This window comes from Barbatula barbatula (assembly GCF_947034865.1).
Source record: "Barbatula barbatula genome assembly, chromosome: 20".
Classification (NCBI taxonomy): Eukaryota; Metazoa; Chordata; class Actinopteri; order Cypriniformes; family Nemacheilidae; genus Barbatula; species Barbatula barbatula.
Window position 1 is genome coordinate 21,125,066 of NC_136783.1, and position 27,696 is coordinate 21,152,761.

At 39.9% G+C, this 27,696-nt stretch overlaps 2 protein-coding genes across 2 annotated transcripts in view; one reads left to right on the plus strand and one right to left on the minus strand.

Moving 5' to 3' along the window:
* strn (striatin, calmodulin binding protein) overlaps positions 1 to 20,811 on the plus strand; it is a gene marked incomplete at its 5' end in the record, with an annotated part of 21,652 nt that extends 841 nt beyond the window's left edge. Inside the window, 17 exons of the mRNA XM_079483830.1 lie at positions 10,015 to 10,118; positions 11,017 to 11,090; positions 11,507 to 11,588; positions 13,214 to 13,381; positions 13,524 to 13,659; positions 14,020 to 14,182; positions 14,829 to 14,939; positions 16,575 to 16,718; positions 16,789 to 16,925; positions 17,118 to 17,293; positions 17,371 to 17,418; positions 17,527 to 17,648; positions 17,727 to 17,894; positions 18,132 to 18,278; positions 19,193 to 19,294; positions 19,720 to 19,806; positions 19,888 to 20,811. Of these exons, the coding sequence (XP_079339956.1) occupies positions 10,015 to 10,118; positions 11,017 to 11,090; positions 11,507 to 11,588; positions 13,214 to 13,381; positions 13,524 to 13,659; positions 14,020 to 14,182; positions 14,829 to 14,939; positions 16,575 to 16,718; positions 16,789 to 16,925; positions 17,118 to 17,293; positions 17,371 to 17,418; positions 17,527 to 17,648; positions 17,727 to 17,894; positions 18,132 to 18,278; positions 19,193 to 19,294; positions 19,720 to 19,806; positions 19,888 to 20,057 (2,139 nt within the window). The 3' untranslated portion in view covers positions 20,058 to 20,811. The remainder of the gene's footprint in view (positions 1 to 10,014; positions 10,119 to 11,016; positions 11,091 to 11,506; positions 11,589 to 13,213; positions 13,382 to 13,523; positions 13,660 to 14,019; positions 14,183 to 14,828; positions 14,940 to 16,574; positions 16,719 to 16,788; positions 16,926 to 17,117; positions 17,294 to 17,370; positions 17,419 to 17,526; positions 17,649 to 17,726; positions 17,895 to 18,131; positions 18,279 to 19,192; positions 19,295 to 19,719; positions 19,807 to 19,887) is intronic.
* A 2,049-nt stretch (positions 20,812 to 22,860) lies between these two features.
* Positions 22,861 to 27,696, minus strand: opn6a (opsin 6, group member a; the record flags this gene model as incomplete). The annotated part of the gene is made up of 5 exons (XM_079483831.1): positions 22,861 to 24,881; positions 25,408 to 25,631; positions 26,442 to 26,546; positions 26,628 to 26,727; positions 27,451 to 27,696. 5 exons carry the CDS (start codon positions 27,694 to 27,696, stop codon positions 24,408 to 24,410), a joined length of 1,149 nt encoding a protein of 382 aa, XP_079339957.1. The 3' UTR covers positions 22,861 to 24,407.

Sequence of the window (27,696 nt, forward strand, 5' to 3'; positions counted from 1 at the left end):
AAATGAGGTAACACAACTTGTATTACTGTCATGTTTGAACATCTGAGATGATAGTCGCTGGCTTCTACATACTTCTGTACAATGTTGCCGTTTCCCTGTTACCTGTTTACGCTCGGGTTATTTAGACCTCAAAGGCAATAATTGATTCATGAATCATGTGGAAAGGTTTGTGTAATATGGTTAATTTATCCCAGCGTCCATCCAGTTTTTCCACACGATTTATTATGCATATTGAATGAAGGACAAACTGTAAATTGTTCTGTTTAAGTCATGTGATGTCTGACCCCTTTTGACCAGGCCGAGATTTTTTCCAGTTTTCTCGTTGGCAATGTTAATATCTAACAGCACAGAAGCATTCGGTCGGCATACGTGAGGAAATCCTTTCAGCGGCCGTCTTCAATATCACTTTCATAACCAACGTGCCTTTCATAGCTCTGAGTGGGCGACAGCGTGTAGGAGAAGCCGTCGTGTTGAAATCACCCTCGAGGACATTTACAATCAATTACATGCAAGATGATTTGTGTGTCGGGCCTGTGATACCTGATGTTGTTAGATGAGTGCTACAGGTTTTCTCTGTGTCCAGCACAGGCTGGAGTGTATGTGGGCTCATGTCTGTGTCACTGTTATGCTGTGAAACGCTACAGAACATCCACTGAAGAGTTTATGAGCTGGTGACTCATACTGCTGATGCTTGTCTCTCTCTCTCTCTCTCTCTCTCTCTCTCTCTCTCTCTCTCTCTCTCTCTCATGGTTCTTCTGCATGACTTGGGTTGTGAGAACCACTTTTCTTTTAAAGTATTGGGTCGTTTTTATGTTCAATTCTGCTGGAACAAAAACAAAACATTCCTGATTCTCTGTGAGAGCTTTCAATGAAGGAAGTGCTTGTCAGACATGATGATGCTGGAGTGTTGGAGGGTCATATGAATACAGGTGTGGTGGAACACAGAGTTTATTCAACTGTGTGTGTGTTTTGACTGGGAATGAAAGTGTTGTTGTCTGATGGTCACGTGATGTCTCTGTTTAGCAATGAGGAATAAATATTGAGATTTGGCCGTTTGTTGTCATATTTTGGTTGTGAAGGGCCCTGACAAGCGTCCTCTTTTGTGACAGCCCGTCTTTGATCAGTTTGCCCCATTTCAATTTTCTGCAAATAAAATCAATATTTTTAATGGGTATTTGAGAAAAACGTTGTCACTAGCTCATAGAGTAGTGTTCTTCAACTACTTCTCTTTGCAGGCCAGATTCCAAAGTATAAATCGGATGCGGGCCAGTTTTTACCATATCATCATTTCTTCTGTTATTTTGTATTGCTGTTTTTTTGCATTTTGTTCCTTTTTATATTGTTTATGTTACTGTTACTTAAATTACTGTTCATTTACTCACCCCCAGTTCACCAAGTAGCCCACTTCCAAGATGTGGGTGGCGTTGTTTGTTTCAAGAAGATATTTATGAAGATGTCAAAAACACTGAAGGCTATGGCGATTGGTGAATTCCATTCGCATTCAGGTGCCCCGCACACTTAAAAGGGCAGATCATTTGAAGTAAAAGTTCTGGAGGGAGATAAACTGCTATTTTCATAAATATAGCTGTATAAATCATACACAATGAATGTAGTAATAAAAACAACATCGTTTTTTTTCAATCGTTTTGGAATGCGACGTATCGCCTGTGGCTGTGGATTGCCAATTATAATGTTGTAAATAACATGAAGTTTCTTGGGCAGACTGAACAAATCGCTTTATAAGACGTCAGTCGTTATGAGCCGAGGGGAATACTTTCGTATTGAATGTAGCAGCATTTTGGACTATCAAAGATGTGGCGTCTCAGGACGTGCATTTCTTCACCCCTTTCTTATAGTCTCCAAGTCTCAAGTTTTTCAAATGTTAAGGCGGGCCAGATGAAGATGATTGACTGGCCCGCAGTGCGCCAGTTGACTAGCCCTGTCATAGAGCATAACAGAAAATGTACTATTTTCATAAACATGTACCTATAAATAGTAAATTCAGATAAACTTGATTTTGTTGCAGTAAATCTTTGTGTACTTAACCTTCATTTGGTTTGTTTTTCTCACCGGTGTAGTTGTGATTTAGGATTTGCGGGATTAGATGTGGGACCTCACAAGTAAACTTGTTCAAAGCATACTTAATCTGAGATCCTCTGGGGTCATCCTCTGAGATCTTCCTCTAATCTTCGTTTTGCTCTCTTTTCATGGACGTACTGTACTAACCATAAGGCCGGAGCTCCTGCGCGGAAGACAGTCGAGAAGTAAACACTTCATCCAGATCCGGGTTTTCGTTGTGTGTGAGCTTTCGAGCGTGTGAATGTTCGCCCATCTGTGTGTGCAATCTGACCTGTTGGGCGAGCCTGTCTAATTCACACGGGCTAGAGTTCTTCAACCTGTTCTGCTCTCTCAAGTTTCTCTTCCTGTGTCAGACGGCCTTCAGGTTGAGCACTGAAACCATCACAAATAGCTTTATTTAGTTTTGAGCCGCTAAAGTAAATACTAATCTAGTATAATCTGCTCGTTCGGCTAATTCCTGAAAGCAAACCTCTTAATTCATGCACTTTTATTTCCAGCTAATAACCAGTTAGCTTGCAGCTCTGAATGAGCTCTTTTGACGCGTTTAGCTCTGTGATCTGGTTTACTGGGGAAAGCAGTGGTTTGGAAAGCGAGACGTCTCTTAGGAACCAGTAATGCCACCCTTTAAACCCGTGCAGGTCTGGCCTTGTATGGAAAGGTATGAACCCCTGCTTGTTCTATCAGGTACACGGTTTAGAAACGCCCCGTGCCACACCTTCGTCCTTCACTGATTGTCAGGTGTGATGTGAGCTCGGCAAACGCTTTGACATTTAGTATGGAGATTGGAAACAAGCTGCATCATTTATCACTGTTGTGTATTGTTTAAGATACTGGGTAAAAAAGTCAAACTTATTTATTAGTAATTTCTGTATTGAACGTGTTGTACTCATGATACACTAAGGAAGGATACATGATGGAGACTTTAAAATTGGATCAGAATTTTATGTCTCATAATGTTGCTGCCCACTATTCCACATTATCTTTGTTTCAGCACTTCATTTTCTAAAAAACCCTTTATAGCTCACTGGGTTTTGTGTTCAATATTGTGTTCTTTAGCCTGTTTTACTATTAGTAGGAGGAGTTAAATGGATTGTTCACCCAAAAAATGATATTCTGTCTTCATTTGCACACCCTCATGTCATACCTGTATAAATGACTCTGTTCTGATGAACACAGAGAAAAATATTGGGAAGAATGTTAGTCATTTGTAATTCTGTGACATCATTGACTGCCATAGAAAAGTAAAATGTTAGTCAAAGGTGCCCCAGAACTGTTTGTGTTCCTACATTCAGCAAAATATCTCACTTTGCGTTCAACAGAATAACAAAATATACAATATTTGTTTGCCTACTATGGCAGTGGATGATGTCACGGAACTGAACATGGCTAACATTCTTACAAATATCTTTCTTTGTGTTTAACAGAACAAAGACATTTATATAGATTTGATTTGAAAGAACCTTTGTGTGAGTAAATGACGACAGATGTTTAATTTTTGAGTGAACTGTCCCTTTAAGCAGACATTGTTCTCCAGAGTGACCTCTACACACTCCGGTCTGGTAAGAAGTAACAGGTCTAACATGATTTACATCAGTTACAGTTATACCTAGGGGTGTGACGAGACGATTATCACACGAGACATGAGACAAGATGAGATTTTTAGACTTTTAAAAGAAATCCTTCAGTCAAGTCAACTTTATTTATATAGCGCTTTTTACAATTTGTATTGTTACAAAGCAGCTGTACAAGAAAACATATTGACTATAAGAAAAAAATGTAAGGTTATGCAAGTCAAAACAGAAAGGTCACAGAAGACAGACTCACAGATTTAGTCATTTAGCAGACACTTTAATCCAAAGTGGGCAATAAAGCGATATATCATACAGAAGCAATAATTACAATAGATGCTAATACAAGTTTACTAGTTTCAACAAATGCAAGACCACCAGCTGTGGAGAGAAAGTTTTTTTTTCTTTTTTGATGAAATATATAGGGCACAAAGTCTTATTCCCCTTAAAAACACACAAAATATAGGAAATATCAAATAATCTTGTACTTTATGAAACAAATTAAACGTCTGTTTTAATGAATAAACAATATGTAAACACCTCAAAAGTTTTTGTCACAATCTCAACTGACAACTGCAGTAGTTGACAATCACAAATGATGTTTTGTTTTGTTAACAGGTGCAGCTTTTAGTAAAGAGATGTGGTTGTTTTCTTTATATGCTTTTGCATAGTGCTCATGTTAACAGAGGTGACGATCATATCACACCGTCAATCCTCCTTCATCTACTGACTGAACCCTCGCAGCCTTCAGAGAAACAGTTAAAACTACATAAACACATGTTTTATGTTAACATCGCACTTATGTAAGAGACCGTTTTTTTAATGTGATCTTGCATGTGCTATATACTCAACTTGTGGGGTTCAACTTGTGTTCATCAGCGTGCTCCCAAGTCCTGCGGGCAGTGCGAACCACACTATTTTGCGCGAGGCAATGCAGACGCGAGAGAAGGTTGAAACTGTCCGTCAAGCGCGTGTTCACATGGAGAAATGGTGTGAAAGTAGCGCAGCGGGATGGAAAATCAAGTTGTCTATATGAATAGCAGGTGTTCTGTAGTTCACAGCAGGCACATGCTTTGTGCAGTTATTAGCGTGTTCTTTACAGTAATGAAAACAGGTTGCACCACAACAAAATGTGTACTCACAAAAATGCTCCCAAGTATATTTTAAGGTCGCACTTGTCAAATTTTGCCTATTGTGTCCTCGAGAGAGACATTGGATCTCGTGCCATGAGATCTCATCACACCCCGAGGTAACTTATACCTACTTTAGAAAACAATTAAATGGTCTCTTGAATTTTTCTGCAGATGTTGTGAATAGTCGCTCGAGCATGTGTCGTGTGACTCGTGTCCCTTTAAAAAGACTAGCTGCCATCTTATGCCTTATTTAAAAAATTAGCAGAATCGTTTGAATACAACACTTAGATATTTCACAAACGTTGATGCTTTTCCTACATATGATCAAGTTTGATTCAGGATAATATCTCTAGATTTCATAAAACACCACTTGCTTAAAAATATCTCTACCTACATTTCTGCAAACCTCTCTCAAACTCTCTTGACTTGATTTGTGTCATGCAGAGAGATGTACGTGTGGGCGCGTGATTAAACCAAACGCCGTTAAAACCTATAAATGTTCGTTTGAATTGCGAAAAGATCACTCGGGCGTTCGTGGGGCTCTTTATATGCTTTTTGTTGGATGTATTCAAAGACAAGATGACACACCGGTATTCCACCCACACTCTGTATCTGCCCTCGGGGAGCGCACGCAGAAATCTATAACCGCTTACAGAGGACCGTAGAGTCTACTGCTTAGACGGCAGAAGCCATTAACTGACCCCCTTAATAGTGTGCTGACAGGGGTACAGAAGTCATTAGAGGATATCCTGTGTAGTTTTCTGTATGGTGAACAAAATTAGTGTCTATTTTGGGTGATTGGGCGGTCTGTTTGCTGCCTCTCTCTCTCTCTCTCTCTCTCTCTTTTTCTGCTAATGGCATCCCTCCGAGCGAATCAGGGCAACCTCATTCATTCACAACTCACAGTAAGGTGTTTTTCAGGGGCTCGCCCTGTTGTTGGATTATATTCTTATGTTCATGGTTAGTCACAGTTTATCACATCATGTATGGATGATTATTATCTCATCACTACAAAAGCAAAATTTCTGTTCTTATGTCTTTAGGACGAATCGGGTCATCCTGTGGCTGCTTTAAGCATGTGATCTGTTGCTAGAAAGATGTTTTCGTACAACTCTGACCCACAGTTGTCTGCATCATCTCACAATCAAATCAAATCCTTTATTGTCACTCAACCATATACACAAGTACAACATCATCTGTTCACGTGTTTTACCATAGAGTAACGAATGACACATATTTTACACTGACTACACAGGAGCAAATGTACACATAATGTGCTTCATTCTTTAAACACGACCAGAATGATTTTTTGTGCAAATCCTAATGTCGTTTTGACGTAAATATTCTGATTCATGAAAATGTTCGTATTTTCAAAATGTCAGTTGCTACGAAAGAAATGTACACCTGCTCCATGCAACGTGTAAATACAGCGTAAAACCGCACGTCACGTTCTGTATACTTTTAGACAAGCTGATGACACTGCAGTTTGATGCATGCTAATGATATTCCACAAGTTCTTTTAGCCTGTCTTTTATCATTTCTTACATTTTAACGTTGGGTAAAACGCAGATCGTCAATTTCCTTTTTTACACAGCCGTCCAATCACAGTGGAGAAGAGGCGGGACAAACACTACATTGACCAACCATCATACACAACAATGAAGAAGTTAATATTAATGGTAACTGCATTTTCATATCAAGCAATATTCTTCAAAATAAGATACTAATAACAAGTAGACTAACTGTTGTGGATATTCTAAATCACACCAACAAACGCATCTCCAGAATAACACGCAGTTATGCGCCACCAGCTGGTTGTTTTCAGAAGAGCACTTGGTATTATTATTTTAGCTGGCTAAAAACTCTTTGGTGGACACAGTTTAATTGATTTCTAGATACGTTATTTGCGTAGCAGTTACTCATAGGCGGTGATCATGCTCATTGTGAATGAGGTGCATGTGCGCACTGTTTTCGAGAGATTGGAATTCATTAACCTGCACACATTTTACTATCAAATCTGACGTTTACGAAGTATTTGTGAATCCGGAGGAAGGTTTGAGGATGGTCTGTATTACTCTGAATTTTCACATATATTTACGAATGTTTCATGAATGAGGCCTAATGTGCGTAGTGTACACATAATAATGACACATGATTTACACATAACTTCACAGCAGCAAATGTGCAGAGTGAACAGTAATTGTTATCTTATGGGTCATGTAATCCATGGAGTTGCTTTCTCCTCGTCTTTGTGTAGATGAGTCAGAGATCAGCTATTATTATTTCTGTTTGTATTTTGTCATGCGTCGTCCATCCTCAGAACGTCCCCGTCTGACTGCTGACTAGAGATAAGCGCTGCTGCGATCACATGTTTATCTGTCAGAGCGCAGGAACAGTCGAACGCTCAGTCATGTCAAACCACACATGCAAACCACAACTCCTCCTCTACACTTTGCTCAAGCGCCATTAAACCGTCACAGTGTTGCAGAATACACACAGAGTTGTGTTGCTCGGTGAGAGGCCATGTAGAGTTAAACTCACTTTCTGTGTGTCTGTGTACCGACATGGAATCACTGTTTAGATGCTGACTAGTGCACACGACATATATAAACACTGCTGACACACCATCGACTTTATTCAAGTCATTTCTGTTCATTACAGTGTTCCAAAAATGTTCAGAAAAATTTGGAAATTAAATATTTTCTTGTAGAATTACAAAGACTTGTTAAATACGTGTTAGGAAAACAATATATAGTATAATGCAATATTATATTATTTTAGTTTAAATCTATTAGGGATGCAAGATCAAAATGTCACTGTTTGATATATATTTGTATACTGCATTAATTGGGTATAATATATATATATTTTTTCTGTGTTATGATGAAATGTGTTTACAGCGGCTTGATGTTATAATGCAAACAAAATAAACCCAGAGGCCCGAAAACCTTTTATGTTGTTATGCTGCTGTGGTCTCTCTCATCATGGCCGTAATCTTGTGTTGTGTTTTTGTAGATCTGCAGAATTACACACTTCACTTTAAAACTGGGTTGTTTAAACTATAGGGCCGGATGAATCTGTAATCCAGCACATTTCTTAGTTCATTTCTCAACACACATGCGTGAATAAAACATGGTAAATATATTCATAGTTATGTATATTTACAGCTGATATCTTCTTTGTGTCGGTGCAAAGTTGTGTGACAGCAGGCATGTCAAGAGATGCCCAGGGGACGCGAGTGGGCCGTCCTGACGTCACCAAACTATTTCTGACTTCTCTCGCTCTTAATCACTCTCACTTCTTCTGCTTTCTCATTGTAAACATACACTGGTCTTTTTGCTGTTTTGAAGGGTTTGCCAGTCGAGTCGAGGAGTCATCATTATAATCGAGGCCTTCTCTAACAGTCTCATTCCAAAATGTGTCACATTTACCAGAGAGAGAGAAAGACCAGCTGGGTTATTGAGTTCAATAAGCACTTTAATTGACTGTTTTTCAAGCTGTGAATCTACATTATTAACAGATCCAGTAAATGAGGAATTCTCCCATCATGCCTCATGACTCTGGATGTGATATTTGCCCGAGGCAGAGTCTGGTTTGTTGTTCCCTGCAGAGATTCATGAATGCTTGTGTGAAAGGTTTCAGACGTCCCACAGTCCATTGCATTTACGTTGTTAGCGCCACCCTCTTACCACTGAGCAACAGGAAAGCTTATCAGGATTATCCGTTGCAAATCGTAAATCAAAATACCACACCAAAATTTCAATGGAAACAATAAAGAGAAGAGATATTAGATCTTGTTGCCATCACTTTTCCGAGGTTTTTTTTCCCAGTTGCTTAATGTAAAAACATTGACAGAAAGAAAAATGTGAAACTGTAAAAGTAACATGCGTTGGAGTGGATAATAACATAATTATCATTTTAAAGTGAGTGCTTTAAGCAGGCCAGAGAACATCACATACTTGACCGATCTTTCAAAAAGAATCTGTTTTGTGAGACACGGTACAATATATCCTCCACTTATGTCCATTACATAAAAATAATATTTTCTTTGAGTAAACAGAGGTTCTTCTGACTGCACTGATGTTTGACACTTATATCATTGTTGTCTGTCTGGTGACCTAGAGACACAGATCACTTGATATCCATCATGACTGTTTTAAAACACCTAAAGTTTCTCAAACATTCTCTGTACTTATGTTGTTTTCATCTCCAGGTAGGATAAATCCGGTTTATTTTTTCACACCGGCTGTCCATCATCTGCTGTGAATGTGAGCATCACTTCAATGCTATTCCACAGCAGATTAAACCAATCATCTTTCTGTTGTGCGTCATGTAGACTAACATTGTATAAAAGAAAAGTGAAAAAGAGTTGTGAATCCTTGTCACCTGCAGCCTCCATCAGGGATGGAGACGGTTACCGTGGCAACTCCAGATAACAGTGTAGAGATGACTATAAGAGGACGTCAGAATAAGACTTCTCCGTGTGAACATCTCAGCTGCTTCACTTTGTCTGGTCCGACGTCAAACTGCTTTAATCTGATTCCTGTGGAGTGGTCAGTGTGTTAGTCTGCTGGAAGTTGATTTGTTCACTCTGCCATGTGTCTGTTTCAGAGCTGAAATCTCTCAGAGGTGTTTAATGGCTAACATGCTTCTTGACTGAGATCATTTGACATCTCAGTGCTCCAGAGAAACACACAAGACACTGATAACAGAAGCGTCTATCAAACCTCTGCTGCATAAAACACAACAGCCCATCCGAGAACACCGGACATGTGTCCTTTTATCATCAACATCCAGTAAACATTGGTTTTATTCACATCACATTAAAGAGAGCTTTTCATCAAAATAACGCGTGTGTGTGTGACGTGACGTGAGAATGCTCATCAGATCACACAACGGCACACTTAAGTCAACTGATGTCATCATGAGTGAAATGAACCTCCCTTAGTCCGTCTGTCTGTCAAGATTCAAATGACTTTATTGGCAAAATTAGTCTTTACATTACCAATCATCTCTCTCTCTTTATGCATTTACTCATTTATTTCTTTTTCTTCATCTAATTATAACTTCAAGTTTATCTTGGTTTGTATCAGTGCAGCGAGAAACAGCACTTCATCTCTGAAGGTCACAACATCAAATCCTTGAAATAGTTTTGACTGAGACTAAGTATTGTCCACTGTCCTCATCAGAGTGGTGTCTGACAGTAACGGTGTGTGTGTTTGTGTGTGTTGTAGGCTCAGATCGCGTTCCTGCAGGGCGAGAGGAAAGGTCAGGAGAACCTGAAGAAAGATCTGGTGAGACGCATTAAGATGCTGGAGTACGCTCTAAAACAAGAGAGGTCTGCACAGAACACACACACATCTCAATCATACACGTGATGATGTCTTCTCTTTTTCATTTTCAACCTTAAGTCATATTTGATTTAGTCCCGCATGAATCCTACAAAAAAATCATATTTCACCCCAGAACTGAAAGACAGAAGGAAATAATATCTTGCGTTAAGAAAACGAAGTCTGTTCATTGTGACAATATTTTCATTACAATCAAACTAATTTTCCCTTACAAAGTCTGTTACTGTACTGCAAAATCATAACTGTAAGAATATTTTGATTGTTCAGATTTTTATTTTCTCTGTATATTCTTGCAAATATTTAAAGCATCATAAAAAGGTAGCACAGCAACTACTGTCATTATCTCTAATAAAGTCTTATAATGTCTATTGTTTAGTAGTGTGAACTAGTGAGAAATCTGCTTAATTCCCATGAAAATAAAGATACGCAAAGAAAATGAACCTGCTGAAAGATTCGTTTCACTTCCTTTCAAAAAGAGATGATGACACGTCCCACCCACATGATTCACCTGTGATGTAGAATAAACTACAGACACTTTAAATGGAGTGCATTAATGATAGCTGGTAAAGTGGTTTGTTTGAAGTTTATTTGATCATTACTTCCCATAATTCCTCAATAAACTCATCTAAAGCTGAAAATAACACCAGCGGGTCGTGCGCATACACCATCAATTCAGCAATGTCCCGTGGTATTTCAGCCATTCTCTCAGCCGAGACAATCAGATTGTGTGTCGGTTCCTCGTCACTGCAGAAAACTCTTCTCACATTCAGAGGAATTTATAGATTCATCCTACACATGTGAAGCGACTCTGGGATCAGAAGGATGTGTTGTAACCATGGCAACAGAACCTCTAAACCTGTGTTTCTTGTGTTCTCTCTTCTGCAGGGCAAAATACCACAAGCTGAGATATGGAACCGAGCTGAATCAGGGTGACATGAAACCACCCAGTTACGACTCAGGTAAACGTTACACCACCCCAGAGGACTTGAAGTGTAACTTCACACTGTTGTCTTCCACAAACAACACCAGCATAGCAGCTGTTTACCCCGTCACAGGGTTACAATTCACAAACAAACATGATTGATTCGCTTTAAACTCAAGACACAAGCTGCAGTAAGACATTTTACACACTTGCTGTCTTTCACATGTGACAATGAAAGAACACTTTATGTATGTAATGTTGAGCCAATCTGAGTTCTTCCGACTTTTAAATGCACTGGTGTGACGCAGGTGAACATGCAACGTGTTTTGTAGCTGCACCCCTGTAAAGATTCATAGTGGAATGTGGACAGACAGGAGGGTGTGAGAGACTTGTGTGCAAACGTACCGTGAGTGACACACATCTGTCTTCCTGTGTCCGACCTTTGACCCTTAGATGACGGCAACGAGAACGAGACGCTTCCTGAACCGCCCAACAGTCAGCTGAGCTGGAAACAGGGCCGACAGCTGCTGAGACAGTAAGACACAAACACACACACACACACACTGAGGATGTGCACGACTACACATTTTTAAAAGCAGCTAATGGGTTGCTGGAGTAAGCAGTCTTACAGAAGCTCTGTTTCATCACACAGAGATCAGATGTCTTTCTTATATATTTATAAATGCAGTTAGTATGTGTATATATATATATACGTGTATGTACTACACAAAAGTAATAGTTTATATTCTATGTAAGGGATAATGTACAGGCAGCAGTTGTTATCGTAGAAATAAGCCCCTTCAGTGTGATCAGGTGGTTGCTTGTACATTATCCCGCTTATTACACGACTTCTTGCCACATGAGATAAAAACTGGACATGAAATGTACATATGAAATATTTGATTAGCTCATATATACTGAATGCAGACCTTCTGTGAGGAAAAGCCGTTTACTTTCCGTTTTAAGGTCAGAAACGACATTCAAATGTCACGAACAGGCAATTTGGTTTAATCGTTTGTAAATATAATGTCATATATGTTATTAAAAGACATATTTATATTTCATTTGTCAACAAAAACCCGTCAAAACGATTTGCTGCATGCAGGTTACCGTGTGTTATTAGTTTTGAGAGGTTGTTATCTGGGAATAATGAACCTGCAAATGTCGCGACGCCAATCAGAATCAAGCGTTCCAACGAGACGTGTAATAAATTTAAATAGTATAGCCTATAGACACACACTTATACACAACATTTGTTATTTGCTAAATCTGGACCTCTGCCATTACAGCTGTAGAATATCAAAACAGATGTTATTCTGTTAGTGTACACATCAGGTTTAACATAAATAGTGCAGCACACAAACACACTTGGCTGAATGACCCAACCGCAGTTAAATCATTTTTTTGTGTTGAACACATTTGCGTTTGGTGTGATTTAAAGCGGAACTATTATGTATTAAATTTATATATATGTGTGTGTGTGTGTGTGTGTGTGAGAGGCAGTAATTGTGAATGAATGCTGGATTGTTTCTGCTCATTGAGTTTTGTGTGCCTGGTGAGAGACTGGTACAGCAAGAGACGGCACACTGCTCTCTTTCTCTCTTTGTCTCTCTCGCTTTCTCTCTACTTTTTAAAACTCACATTTATGAATTTCTGTCCCGGCAACAAACATCAGGACATTAGCTCATGTTTATAGGACGCTTTGTTACTGGATTTATAAAACACAAGGTACGTGATGGATTCACACAGCTCTTATTGTTTCATGGATTCTGTAATGGTACAGTTGAGTGAGATCAGACGTGTTCGTTACAGGTTTTGTGAGGTCAGACGTGTTCGTTACAGGTTTTGTATGATCAGACGTGATCTTTACAGATCTTTTGAGATCAGACGTGATCTTTACAGGTTTGGTCAGATCAGATCATGTTTTTTTAGATCGTTCTGTTCTCTTGTGTTAGAGAAGCTTAAATCAGGAGTGTCCCAGTTATTGTTGTTTGATCATTAATTTGAATAAGTATTAACAGAATGTATTAATATAATTAGAAAGTGGCCCCCTCGCTGAGTTAATAAGCAATCTGAAGTGTTTGTAAAATAACCTTTACTCTCTCCAGCACTGAACACACGTTACACTCACCCTCTGGTGTTTGTTTCTGTCCTCTTCAGATACCTGCAGGAGGTGGGGTACACAGACACCATTCTGGATGTGAAGTCCCAGCGGGTCAAAGCTCTGCTCGGACTGGCAGGAGACAGCGGAGAGAGACCCGGTGATCAGAGACAGGAGCCCATGGTGAACGGAACTGAAGCAAAGGACAGCAGTAACACCATGATGTGGTCAGTATAAATCACATGAAAAAAACCACATCGTCTCAGTTATCTGTCTGTGTATGAACGTGACATGAGCGGTGTGGTTAGACAGACGGAGGTGATGTTTCTACTGTGTGTGTTTCACACGCATGTGGATTTCTGCTCACAGTAAACCAGAGATGTCCGACTCTGCCACGGTGCTCGAAGCCTTCAAGTTTATCGAGAAAGCCGCTGCAGAGTTCACTGATGAAGATGAGGATGAAGATAGTGAAGGACAAAACAAGACCATCATGGAGCTCGGCACCGTGAGTATAGTCGACATATCGGTTGACTTGTTTCAACATAGTTGAATTTGGGACTTGATGATGTTCATTTTGAGCGATTGAATCGTGTTAGCATGTGAATCAGTACGCAGGGATAATCATCAGGATGACATTTCACTTATACAATATATAAAATGATTTTGTGAATTTATGGTGAGTTGTTTTCTTTTACTTCATTCATTTAAAATCAGATTTAAAACAAATTAATGATGTGGGAGAGTTGTAAATGTTACTGAAACACACATTCAACTTCATGTGAAACTCTTAAGAACATCACACCAACACAGACAGAGACACACCAGCTGTCATCACTAACACATCTCTCTCTCTCTGTGTGTGTAGATGGTGAGGAGGAAGGTGTCTCCGTCGCCCTCCTCTTCCTCAGCAGATATGAGTGATGATCTTGACACTGACGAGGTTCTGAAGGATTTTGATTTTCTGGCTAACAATGAGGACATGGAGGGTCCGACTGAAGCGCCCCCTGCTGGAGAGCGAGCTGACTGGGGTGAGACTCACAGCTTCTGTCTGTCTGCTCTGATATTTCATCTTAAATAAAAACAGAAACGTGTGTTTGTGAATTCCTCACAGATAAACTCACAGGTGTTTATGTCTAAATAGCACCACATCAAGTGTCCTGTAGATGATTGTGTTTGATTCGCTGTCTGTCTGTGTGTTTGTCCACACACACACACACCCCTGAAGAGAATTGGACTGATTTTCCTCCACAGAAGCTCATGTCTGTCATCCCTGAACGGATCGATCAGCATCATGGTTTAAATATCAAGCAGCACATCTGCTGTTGTTTCATGACGTGAGCTCTGTTTGTGTTCTCATGATGACGTGTGGTTAGCGCCGTTCACACTGAAATCTGTTCACAGTCACCTGAAGTTATTCCGTTTCAATGAGAGAAACTTCAACCGCTGGTGATGCAACCAAACGTTTTCCTGCAATACAACTCACAGCAGTGGATTACAAACAACAGGACGATGGCATCTTTATATGTCTGATCTTATTTTTACATGTCTGGTGGCATCATTAATTGGTTTTATGGGATGTTTCCACCGAGTGTTTCCCACATGAGAAAGAGACGCTGATCATCAGGGCGTGTATCAGGCGTGTAACATGTCTTCCTCCCTCCATCCCTCGTGTAGAGAAGGAAGAGCAGAACCCTTTGTCTGAGGCGTGGGACGTGGATGAAGGGCTGATCTCTAAACTCAAGGAACAGTACAAGAAGGAGCGCAAGGGCAAGAAAGGGGTGAAGAGTAAGTCGGCCGGGAGCTCTTTCACTCGCCGTCTCCTCTTTCTTTACTTTTATACTTCTAGTGGTGAACCGATATCAGATCTCACTAAATCACGTCCAGCTCTCGTTTCACCCCAAAGATAAGGAAAAAGTCAAGGGTTGTTTGTGCTAGAAAAACATTCAGGATATCTTTTCATATAATACTCCCGGACATTTTCATTTGTTTTTCATTCTTTTAATCTCAATATGGTAATGCAGTTATTTTCTCTTGTTTTACTGTAATAGTGAGTAGAATTTAAAGGAAGTAAATACTAGCGTGGTGTTTAAATATTCTATTGTTTTTACGTTGTAGAAATTTGGGTTTTACGTTCTTGAAAAAGGCAGAGAAAACTCTTAAGGGTTTAAATATTGATTTCTATTTTCTTTGCTTGTTTGTCTTGTGATTGTTTTTGAGTGGAATGTGTTCTGACAGGTTTAGTAAAGTACACCCGTTTCTTCATTCATGTTCATTTCTGCAGTGGAAACTGAAATACTAAATATCTGCGGTTGAATGGATGTGATCAATAATATCGGTTCATCACTGGTTCTTCTCATTTATTTTACACTTTCGTTCTTAAACTCTTTGTCTGATTGACCAAACAGCAGCTCTCTTCAGTGGTTCACCGTCACACCCGTCTGTGTTTGTGTATCTGTCTTTTGTTCAGTTTTCCCTCTCTGTTTCCCTTCAGTCTTTTTTCCCATCATCCTTTCTTATTCAGGAGTCTGGTGTTACGCTGCCTCTCCTTCACATTCACATTCCTCTCCGTCTGCATCGTTTTCATTTCATGGGAAACATTCTGTTCAATGCCACACTGACTCATTTAGTTGGTTTTCATGTTTTTATTCTGTCCTTTGAGAGGGAGTGCGGCCTATCTATGCTGCAAAAAAATACTTTCTTACTTTGTGTTTTTGTCTTGTTTTCCAGTGCAAATGTCTAAAAAGTCTTCAATCAAGATGCATTTTCATGACGAGCTAAATGACCAAAGAAAATAAGTCTTGTTGTTAGACAAAAAGAGGGATATTTCAGTGAATTTGTGCTTAAGACAGTCAAAACAAATCTGCAAATATGGTAAGAAAAAGTTAATTTAGTAAAGAAAGATGTAACTTTAATTCAAGATCATTTTTCTTACCCCATTGGCAGATTAGTTTTGCAAGACCTTTTACTCGTCAAGAAAATGCATCTTGATTCAAGAATTATTAGGCATTTGTACTGAAAAACAAGACAAAAATACTAAATAACAAAGTGTACACTCTTCCTTTCCTTCCCATATTAAATATAAAAGATTATGAATATTAACATTTTTTACTAGGTTTTCATTACTAGTCATTACTGTCATTCCATGCCGACACGACTGGTGTCATACCAAAGCTTACGCTCCAATAAATCTTCCTCAGATCCAAGTTGTCTTAAATGCCTGAGCAAAATTCGACACCTGTCCCGTTACTGTTATATAAAATTGCCAATCATAAACATATACTGCACACAGAGATCTGTGTAATGTTATGATATACATTTATTTCCTGGAGATATTTGACTGTGGTTTGGATTTTGCACAGCATCAATCAGTGATGTGACCGTAAGAGTTCTAGATAAAGTGCATTTCCCTTCTCTCTTTAGGACCCAACAGGTGTAAACTTCAGGACATGTTGGCTAATCTCCGTGATGCTGAGGATTTGTCATCCATACAGCCTCCTGTGGCACCTCCCGTTCGCCCGAGTCTGCCCCGTCTCAATGAGCATCAGCTGGGCCGCACAGACGAGGGTATTTCTAAAAACACTCACAATCATTTACAAGCTACATGTGCTTGCGTGTTTACGTGTGTGTGTTTCAGTTGAAGCCATGACGTTCCCCCCCTCTTCGGGAAAGTCATTTATCATGGGGGCAGATGAGGCTCTGGAGAGTGAACTGGGTCTCGGAGAACTCGCCGGGCTCACGGTGGCCAATGAAGCTGAGAGTCTGTCTTATGATGTGAGTTCCCAGATCATGGCCAGATTTTACCGTAGTAAACAATACAAGACAGAACTGAAGTATCACATTACTTCGTCATCTGTGTTTGACTTATGTGGGTTTTACACTGAACATCATTCATCGTCTCATGGCGTCACATCAGTTTAACACATCGGTTTGCGGCTTCACGCTCTAATATTTCCTTTTCCTCAGATCACCAACAACAAAGATGCCCTGCGCAAGACATGGAACCCAAAGTTCACGCTGAGGAACCATTTCGACTCCGTCCGTGGACTGGCGTTCCATCCGGTGGAGCCGGTTCTTGTCACCGCGTCTGAAGATCATACGCTGAAGATGTGGAATCTGCAGAAAACAGCTCCAGCCAAGAAGTGAGAAACTTTTGAAACTTTTGTTGTGTTCGTACATTCAGACGGTTTTTGATGTTCTCCTGTGTTTGTGTGTTCAGATGTGCAGCTCTTGATGTGGAACCCATCTACACGTTCAGGGCTCACAGGTTTGTACGAATCGCATCCAAAATCTGATTCTGAACGTGAATCGGATGTGATGTCATGGACCTCTTGTCTAAACATGTCTGATGCTCTTCTGTGTTTCTCTGTCACAGGGGTCCGGTTCTGTGTGTGGTGATGAGTTCTAATGGAGATCAGTGTTTCAGTGGTGGATTGGATGGAACCATTCAGAGCTGGAACACTCCCAATCCAAACATCGACCCGTATGACTCGTATGGTACGTTCCTGTTTACATGTGACTGCAGCTAAAATGAATGTATAATGTAAATAATTACTGACTTGCTGTCTCGTTTAGAGCCGTCTGTGCTGCGGGGGGCGCTGTGTGGTCACACAGATGCTGTGTGGGGATTGGTCTACAGCTCGGCTCATCACCGACTCCTGTCGTGCTCTGCAGACGGGACAGTGAGACTGTGGAATGCGGCAGATACCTCACCGGCCATCACAGTCTTCAATGAGAGTAAAGGTATCACTGCCTTTAAAAATACTCAATGTCCATTTATTATTTATTCTTGGGTTGAGAATATAAAAAAAAAGCGTTGGTGCTGCAGTTAGCTTCTGATTGGTCCATCGGACATTGATGTGTGACAAAAGTTAAAACTGTTGTCAAGCTAGATAGTTAAAATACTGAAGAATTTTTTACAAACGTTGTGTAGAGACACTGTGGGAAACAGTCAGTCTTAAATGTTGTTGTGTTGTACAGAAATGGGCATCCCATCATCTGTGGATCTGGTGTGCAGTGATCCCGCTCACATGGTCACGGCGTTCAGTAACGGCAGGACGGGCATCTTCAACATGGAGACCCAACAGCTGGTTCTGGAGCTTGAGTCCCAGTCTGCCGGCAAATCTGGTACCTGTTCAAACACGTCACTTACACAAACACACTGATGAGATCTTTAAAAAGATCTGTTGGACTGTATTATAGCCTCTCCAGATTACACAATTTTTCATCTGTTATGATGTCACTGTGTCAAATTTTGCGATTTGACTTTGTTTCTTGTGAACATCATGTCAAGATTTGCAATGGGAGACTATGCCGGTCCTCCCGACCGAGAACGTTTTTTCATCTTTTACGACGTGGGTGACGTTGACATCGTGTGTGATGTCATTGAGAAGGCATTACTATAGTGACTGACTGACTTTCGGAAAGAAGTGGCTGCAGTATATAAATAAACCATAGCTATGGGAATTTAAGCTGTGCTTTTTGTACTGGCATCAGATAAGTGCAAAAACAGAAAATAAATCCAGACAGTGGATTGCAAGACTGGGACAGTATGGATTGTCCTTTCTACAGGGAGAACTCCAGGTAAAGTTATGTTATGTTTAGTCATGAGAAAAGGTAACAGATAGCTCACCTCCACAATTACAAAAAGACTGTTTGAAAACCATCGATATAAACATAACATGTTTGAATGTTGTGTGCGGAAGAGCTTTGCGCTTCTGTGCTGTGCATCTATTGGTCAACGCCACTACAGTGTCACAGCTGTCATGAGCGACCAGCGACCTTTTGTCGTGATGTCGTGCGACCTCGCAGGAGCAGATTTGGTTGTCGTATACTATGGGGAACTATACAAGACGACACGCTTATTTTTTGCGTCTCGATGCCTCATGTCGTTTACGAATAACTACAATGTCCTACGACATGCAAATCGGCCCAAAATTGGGCTAAAATCGTGTAATCTGGAGAGGCCATTATAGTATATTTTCTGCATTACTGTGAAGCATCATCCGCTCTGACCTTTAACCTCTATTTGTGATCTTTAGATGCGCCATGTCAGATCAATAAAGTTCTCAGTCACCCCACTCTGCCGATAACAGTAACAGCACAGGAAGATCGCCACATCCGATTCTTTGACAACACCACAGGTAACAGGATTGAACACAATACTAGAGTATTAACTACAGTGAAATGTAACTGATGACATAGGGTATTTACAAAATCAATCAAACTTTCAACAAATCATATTTTCTCACCTCAGGCTGCTAACACATCTGTCATAACAATTTAATGATTACAAGCTAAACCTTTATGATCTTTTTGCATATTATGATGTTATAAATATACACATTTTGTGTTCGTGCTCTTTATTTTTGTATTCATGTTAAAAATGTTTACACGTCTGCAAGGAAAGCTTTTATTTTTAATTGTCCTCTCTATTGTATTTTAGTGTAACAGGCATCAGGGTTGAAGACTGTAAAAGAGTTGAAATGACACATTAGCTTTTTGATGAATTTCCCCTGAAGCGCTGTAATTGACTTTAGGCAATAAGTCAGATTTGTATGTTGGTTAGGTAAGCTGATTCACTCAATGGTGGCTCATCTGGATGCTGTGACCAGTCTCGCCGTGGATCCAAACGGACTCTATCTGATGTCTGGCAGTAAGTGGCGCGCACACTCGTTCACTTCCTGTTTGATTCTCTGTATGTTCTGTGATGAGAACTGTGACGTATTCGTCTCAGGTCACGACTGCTCGGTGCGTCTCTGGAACATGGAGAGCAAGACGTGTATTCAGGAGTTCACTGCTCACAGGAAGAAGTTCGAGGAGTCCATCCACGATGTGGCATTTCACCCCACCAAGTGCTACATCGGCAGCGCGGGAGCAGACGCCCTCGCCAAAGTGTTTGTATGACCTTTGACCTCTGACCAAAACTGCTTTCACAGAGTCGTAAGAGTGGAGTGAGACGTGGGCCCTGAGCAGTAAACGGGACGGTGAATGAGGGGTGCGATGTTGGTTTGAGGTTCGGCAGGAATGAATGATGGTGTCTTGAGGAAGTAGAATAATCTCGTCTAAGCTCTCAGACACCCCCGCTCCCTTCATGAACCCCCGACCGCGTCTGACTCATCCGGGCAGGCCTGGGTGCACCACAGAGGGATGTTCCTGCGTCACGGAAATGTTCGGACGGCAGTTTCTGCAGTAAGGTTCCTCCATCGAACATCTGTGACACGCCTCTCCTTTGACTGCCGGCCTCTCTTCAGCCTCACAGGACGTTGAGCGCTTCCCCACTTCTCTCCATTTCCTTTGTTTGTTTCTCTCCTGACGCGAGCGTTCGTTTGACCCGTGCGATGTTTGCCTCTGGTTTGGTTTTACATTTTCTTCTTTTTAAACCACGTGCCTTTTGCTTCAAACAGTCTTGAGATTATCTTTGCTTTGCTCTCAAAGAGGGAACTAAAACAGCGTAACGTCTTTTATGTTTATAAATTTCCAAACGCATCTGATTATTCTTACATCAGACTTATTTAGATCTGAATCCGTTCAGTGATTTTAACACGGAATGTAAAAGTCACTTCTCTTGTACAGCGTTTATTTGATATGACACTGGAGCGACATTCAATATCGCAATATCAATGAAAGAACAGCTTTCTAAACCTTTTAAAGGTAAATCAAAAGAAATTCAGCATATTTGGAAGAAAATGAAGCCTGCATTTGCTTCACTGTGTTTTTAAATTCTGACATTATCTTCATGACAGTTTTGCACATCAACACTGTTTGTTTGATATTTCCTTTAGATTCCTTAGTTATGGTATAACCCTCATAAATCCTTTTACATTAATTTAAAAATTAATTTGCAGAGTGAAAGCAGTATAACAAATACTACCAGAATATCACATCGTTTAAGGATTAACAGGTTTTTTGGGCGTTGTGCTAAACTGTCATGGAAAATAATGTCACAATACAGAAATTCTAAATGGTTTAACAAAAGGCTTCATTTCATATATTTATGTTATAAATCATTTCTTTAGATTTTCTGGTCAAATATCTGTCATGTGTCACACTCAGACAGGTTCAACTTTATGACCTGGGTTCTGTTGGATTCAGATTTAAGCTTGTTTTTGATGCTTTATGGTTAAGTATAAGCTCGTATCGGAGCAGATCTCACACAGTCACGTCTGTTTTGACATTTGTGATGTGCGTTGTACCAAGAAACTTGGAGAATTGTGATTATTTGACTATTTTAGAGCAGATTCTACAGTCAGAAGTCTTACACTAGAGCTTCGGTGTGTTTTTGACAGGCTGAACTCTGTACAATGATTCAACGTTTATATCGGTCAGATGTTTAAATCTCTCGTGCTGTTTATTTATTTTTGTTTACCTTTAAAGCCAAATGAACTAGAATTTAGAGTTGAACTTTAGTAACACATGACCTGCACACTTCATATAATGATGTAATAATGTTTTATGATATTTCCCCGTCTGCTTTAGTTCTTACATCATCAGGTGTGTGTGATTCACCTGATGTCTTCTGCTCATGACTTTCTCCTGCATCACTGATGGTTTATGTTTAGATGAGATTATTTAAAATATATATATATTTTATATATAATTGTTTGGAAGTAGTGATATTTTTCTCATTGTGTGATTGCTGAGCGAGGTCAAAGTTAGGCCGTGACTCGAGTTTAATGCAGGATGAGGTTTTATTTGAATTCATCTGTGATTACTTGAAATGTCTGCGTGCGTGTTTGAGTCGTGTGTGTTTTCATTCTAATCTGGAATCATTTTGCCTTTAACAGATAACATGAGCACTACAGAACAAGTGTTTGTGTTTCCTTCAGGTCCTGTGACGCAAGGGAATCGTGACTTTACCAAATGATTTTAAAGAGAGAGAGAGAGAAAATGCACTTGTCATCATGTACTCGCTCTCATTCTTAATCCAGTGTTCATTTCTTACTGCATCACAAAAGCAGATTTAGCAGGACATGTTTTAATCATGCAAGTGAGTCATTTTGTCCGCAGAATCAAATTGAAGTGAATCTGTGTGATTCATAAGCTTCATTCGCACTCCTGTTGAGCCATACGTTAGTTTGATGATTGAATGTTGGATTATGAACGATGAGTTTGAGTAAATGAGGTTCATTTTTGTTTGAACTGTCTCTTTAAATTTGTTTTAAAGCTCGTGCACAGGGAGCTGGGTGGGATGTGCGTGCGTGCGCGAGCGAGCGTGTTTTCGTACTAGTAAATATATTTTCCGATTTCGTTCAATTTGGTGCGTATTAATTTTAGATATATAAGAGAATCTTAATATGTATAGTTTTAAAGTATTGGTCAACAATCTATTTATGAACAGAATACAGTGTATATTAACCTGCAAAGCTAACAGTGACGATTAACCAATGTTTGTGAAGCTAGTTGTGCAGGAGAGTGTAGTTTAGCGCCACCTGCTGGTCAGAGATGGGAACTGTATCACGGACTCGATGATTTGATTACTGATCGAAGCGAATATTTGAAGGGAATTTGAGTCTGCTCTCCATTATTGCGTCATCTTGACCTGAAAGTCGTATGGCATGCAGTCACTTCAGATGTGATTGGACGAATGTTATTATGATGTCATAACGGCACATTTGCAGTCTGGATATTGCCTGTATAGAGCTGTCACTGAACTTTTAACCTTTCGGTTGTATAGAGAGTTTGGAAAGATTGTGTGAATAAATGCTATACTCTTGTACATATTTTATTATTGATATTACAGTTTATTCTTGATTTCTTGTTGTATTCTTCCCCCCCAGATGGACATTTATCAATATAATACAATAATAAAGAATATGTTGTATTTCACATTGTTTATTGTAGTTACTGTGGTTATGTGCACGCATGTTCTAAGGGCCTGGAAATAACACTATTTTAAATTTGGCATTTAATTTCTAGCACTAAACAAGTACTGATGGCGATGATGGTATAAAGTCCATACATGTGGGATTCTCACTAGAACTCCATTACAAATACTACTGGTCAAATGAAGAATCGTGTTTCTTTATTGTGCGTTACAATTAATATCAATCAAAGCAGTTGGTTTGTTTTGATTAAACCATGATAACTCAAAGAATACTAACACAATAAAAACATGATTTTTCAAAATGTTAATAACAGAGTTTTCTCATTTTGGAACCAAACTCTTCAAATATGACTCTATTACAAGTGAACCTTGTAAAGACCTGAGTACTTTTATAAGCACATACTTCTTTACTTTTACATAAGTATCAAAATTAATACTACATTTGTATCAATTGATTCTGAGCAATGACCAGTTTTGATTCCAAAGTTGTGAAAACAGTGAAACATTTAGATATTAACCTGAAGCTTATTGATCATATATTAGCAAAAGAGTGAATTCATGATCGGAGTTTTGACAAAAGACTAATGTTCATATTTATAACTAGTTTCTATAAAGAAACTGGAGTTCATGTTTTCTCTCCAATGTTTGTGATATAAAATCATCAAGTACATTAAATATGAACTTAACGAATTTATTAGACTGCTTTTAAAAATCAAGTTACACTCTTTATTTTTGTAGTTGTACAAGGAGTTTGGTGATATCAGCCTTGACCACCAGGTGTCACTGTGTGTACGCATGAAATCTGATATTTGATATATATCATATAAAAACAAGAATTATTTTTGGTCAATAATGTTTCCATTAAGTGAGTAAACAGTATTACAAACAAGCCCAGTTGCAAACCTTCTGAACTAAAGCCATATGATAACTTTCTACGAGGAAAATATCAGCTTATCCACGTTTTCCAAGTTTGCATTAAACACAAGGCCCCTACTGTTCAAAATCTAGAGCAGAGGACTGTGATACCGTGAACATCTCAACCGCTTTGAATCATCACATATTATAATCGATTTTCAACCGCCTCATATAGACTCGTTACGTCTCTAATAAATTGGTCACTCAAGAAACAAGTGTCTACAATTTAGAGTTGTGCGTTCTCACTGATAACTGTGTTGTGTTCTATTTTGGACGCCTTTGTTTATTGTTTTGCAATAAACGTGTATTATAGTGTGAAATGTGTTTAGACTTTTGCAAAAAGAGTAAAAGTGCCTTCACTTGTTTAAGGTTAAAGAGTGAATGATTCGACAAATGGGTTTAGAGTTAGACCACTGGGCATTTAGTTCTGAGAATGTGGTTTAGTGTCACCTTTACATTCATTGTATATTTACATGATAAATGATTTTCAATGAGTTCAAATATAAAAAGAGGATCTACAGTCTGACACATTCAGACTCGGGTTCAGACGTGTCGATGAAAAACACATTTTTGTTGGCAGGAGGGCTCTCAGGACGACTGCCCACCCCAGAGTCAGGGCTGGGCGCGGGGTTCTGCGGCTCTCGGCCCGGCTGATTCTTCATCTCACGTTTCTGTAACTGCGGCTGCTGGTTGTCGTGCTGCAGTGCCACGGGTGACCCATCCGCCTTCCCCCGGATCTTTTTGAAGCGTTTGAGTTTGACGTTATCTTTCCCGTCTCCTCTGCAGGGCAACAGCACGCACACATCCCGGCGGAACTTTGAGCTCAGGCCGAAATAAATGAGCGGGTTGTAGAAACTGGCGGACTTGGCGAAGAGCCGCGTGAAGATGCTGGTGAGACTGGGCACGTGGAAACCCCACGCGGACCACATGGACACCACGGCGTACGGAGACCAGGCGAGAATAAACGCTGTGCAGATCACAATAGACACCTGAGAGAACAGAAGAGAACAGCTTACTGAGAAACGTGACTAGATTTACATTCATGCATTCGGCTGAAGCTTTTATCCAAAGAGATTCACCCTTGAGTATTCACATAAACAAAAGTAAAAAGGGCTGAGTAAAGTGAGATTATTACTTCTCCATCGGACCTACGCCGTAACCTTCACAGAGACGGGTACCCTAAGCGGTGGCCAAACCTCTCCAAAAATGTAACAAAGCATAGCGTGGGTCTAGTGTGCATTAAGGGCACTGCACTTTGGTGTTTTTAAGACATTGGACAGACATACGCTCTTACTTCCTGTCGCATGCACGCACTCTCAAGTGGCCAAGACCTCAAGTGGGGGTATTTGGACGCAGCCAACGTACACAATGAACTGCTTCTTGTTCGGGTCTTGTCTTGGTTACAAAAGCAACACAACTGTCGGACAAAAGCGCACAAGTATAAACGAAAACCAACCGGCCCGATGACTACGGCGTAGGTCTGACGCAGAAGTAAAAATCCTCCTTAACACTCACAATCGTGACATCTCTCTCGATCTTGCGCTGTCGGTCGGTCAGGTCTCCCTCTGCAGACATGGCGTTTCCTCGTTTCACTGTGTTTATAATGGAGATGTAGGAGAAGAGCATGATGAGCACCGGCATGAAGAAGCAGAAGATGAGAATTGAGATGATGTAGGACTTGTGGATGGTGGAATAATTGGCTTTCACCCAATCGATCTCACACGTGCCATAACCTCGATCTGTCAAACAGATGTCAGGGACATTCACAGACACTGAACAAACATTCTGTCAGGATTATTCATTCAACTCACTGTTTGCTTCTGTCAGCAAAAGTTTGAGTTACGAGTTTGAAGTGTGTCCTCTTAAACTAAAAATGGGAATGTATACTTTCAGTCTACAGTTTATGTAGTTCCCTTAAAAAACTAAATTGTAAATGAGCTGCGTACCCAAAGTTCACTTTTATTTTCACACTTTAAAGTCCCAGTGAAATAAAAAATGTCAATGCCCATTTTATCATGAAATATTGCAGCGTGTATTGTTAATAGTTTATCAATGTGATCCATTCTCTGTTTAAAATGTGTGTGCCCTCATAATCTTTAGTTAAAATTTGAAAATGCACTGTTATTTCAGTCATGGGGCTAAATGTTATTCCGTTTAGTGAAATGAGGATATCATGGGTCATTAAAAGGAAGGGAATTCAACAGTTTGCTGTGGATTCACACACATCACTTCATATCCATTTTAAATGACGTATGTTAGACGGCTTGGGCGGAGCATCCGTTAACTCCTCCCCTTCAACAGTCAGTCTGCTGCCAGTTATATTTCAAAATGCAACGGCTGTTTTATTCATTTAATCAAATCGTAGAGAAAGACATTTCATTTCATTCGGAAATGCATCAAAATATGGAAGTAAAAACGACAGCAACTTCCGGTGCACAGGGACTTTAAGTAAAAAGTACACAAGTATACCAGTACTACTGTACATTAAGTATACTTGAGCTTCATGAACCTGAAGTATTTTGTAATGGATGTGTTTGATTGTTTCTGACCTGTGTAACTGCCCCAGCCGACGATGGGCGCACCGGACCAGAACAAAGCTCCCATCCAGATGAAGAGAACACTAATGAGGACTGTAGTGTTGCTTATACAGTGAGCTGTGAACGGATCAGAGATTCACATCAGCTCGCAAGAATCATTCAGACACTGTGAAGAATCAATGTGCCGCTTTTATTGACCTTTATTGGGATGACAGCCCTTGATGTATCTGGTGATGCTGATAACAGTGAGTGTGTTGATGCTGGCCAGACCAAAAACAAGAGTAAAGAATCCATCCACCTGACAAACAAACATGAATCAATATCACTGTAAACAGAACATCTGAAAGAGTCATTTACCAAATGATCATTTCTCTAAAGCCGCTTTTTGAAACAGCTTAACAATAAATGGTGTTTACTTAACCGTGTTTACAAGCAATGGAGAAAGAAAGAACAACAGAAAAGAGATATATTCAGTCTGAGGATTATTCACAGCTGCCCAACAAGTGCAAAAATGAATACAGATGTGATAGAAAGCAGTCAAAGGATTGTGAACGACTCAACATTCAACCATCAACAGCGTTTTCTTTCTTTCTATGTGAACAGACGCTGCGCGTTGTTATGACATTAGTTAATGATCATTTTTTAAAGGCCGGAGAATGAATGATTGTGTGTTTTAATGACAGATCCATCAGCACCTGCTGCTTTTATTCACACGTGTGAAGATCATGGATTTCATCTCATCCATTATCATCTTCTGAAAACACGCTTCATGAGGTGCCTTTATTCATGTCTTCATAATGCACACACACGTCATGTAATGGAGTCATACTGTGCGTGATGATTTTGTCTATTCATGCTTTTGTAGAGCGCGCTCATTTTACTCAGCGAGTTTAGAGTCACAGTTTTTTTAGGTTAAGTTTATGTAATAAACTAGTGAGCACAAACACTCTGACAAGCATGTGCTGGATTTCTCATCAGCGCGTGTGTTTGTGTGTACAGACGGACTGAAACCTTCATGTACCTGACACGTCCACACGGATGTTATGAGGTATCCATTATCCTTAAAAACATTAAAGATCTCCAGGATTCCTCTGGAATATCCAAACACAGAGATGCTGGCATCAGATATGGCGAGATTGAGAGTCAGATAGTCTGTGGGCTGCAGAGATGATCTCTGTTTGAAGAGGACGAAGATCACGATACTGTTCCCGAACCACGACAACCAGCCTGCAGAAAACACACAAGAAACACAAACACAACAAGACAT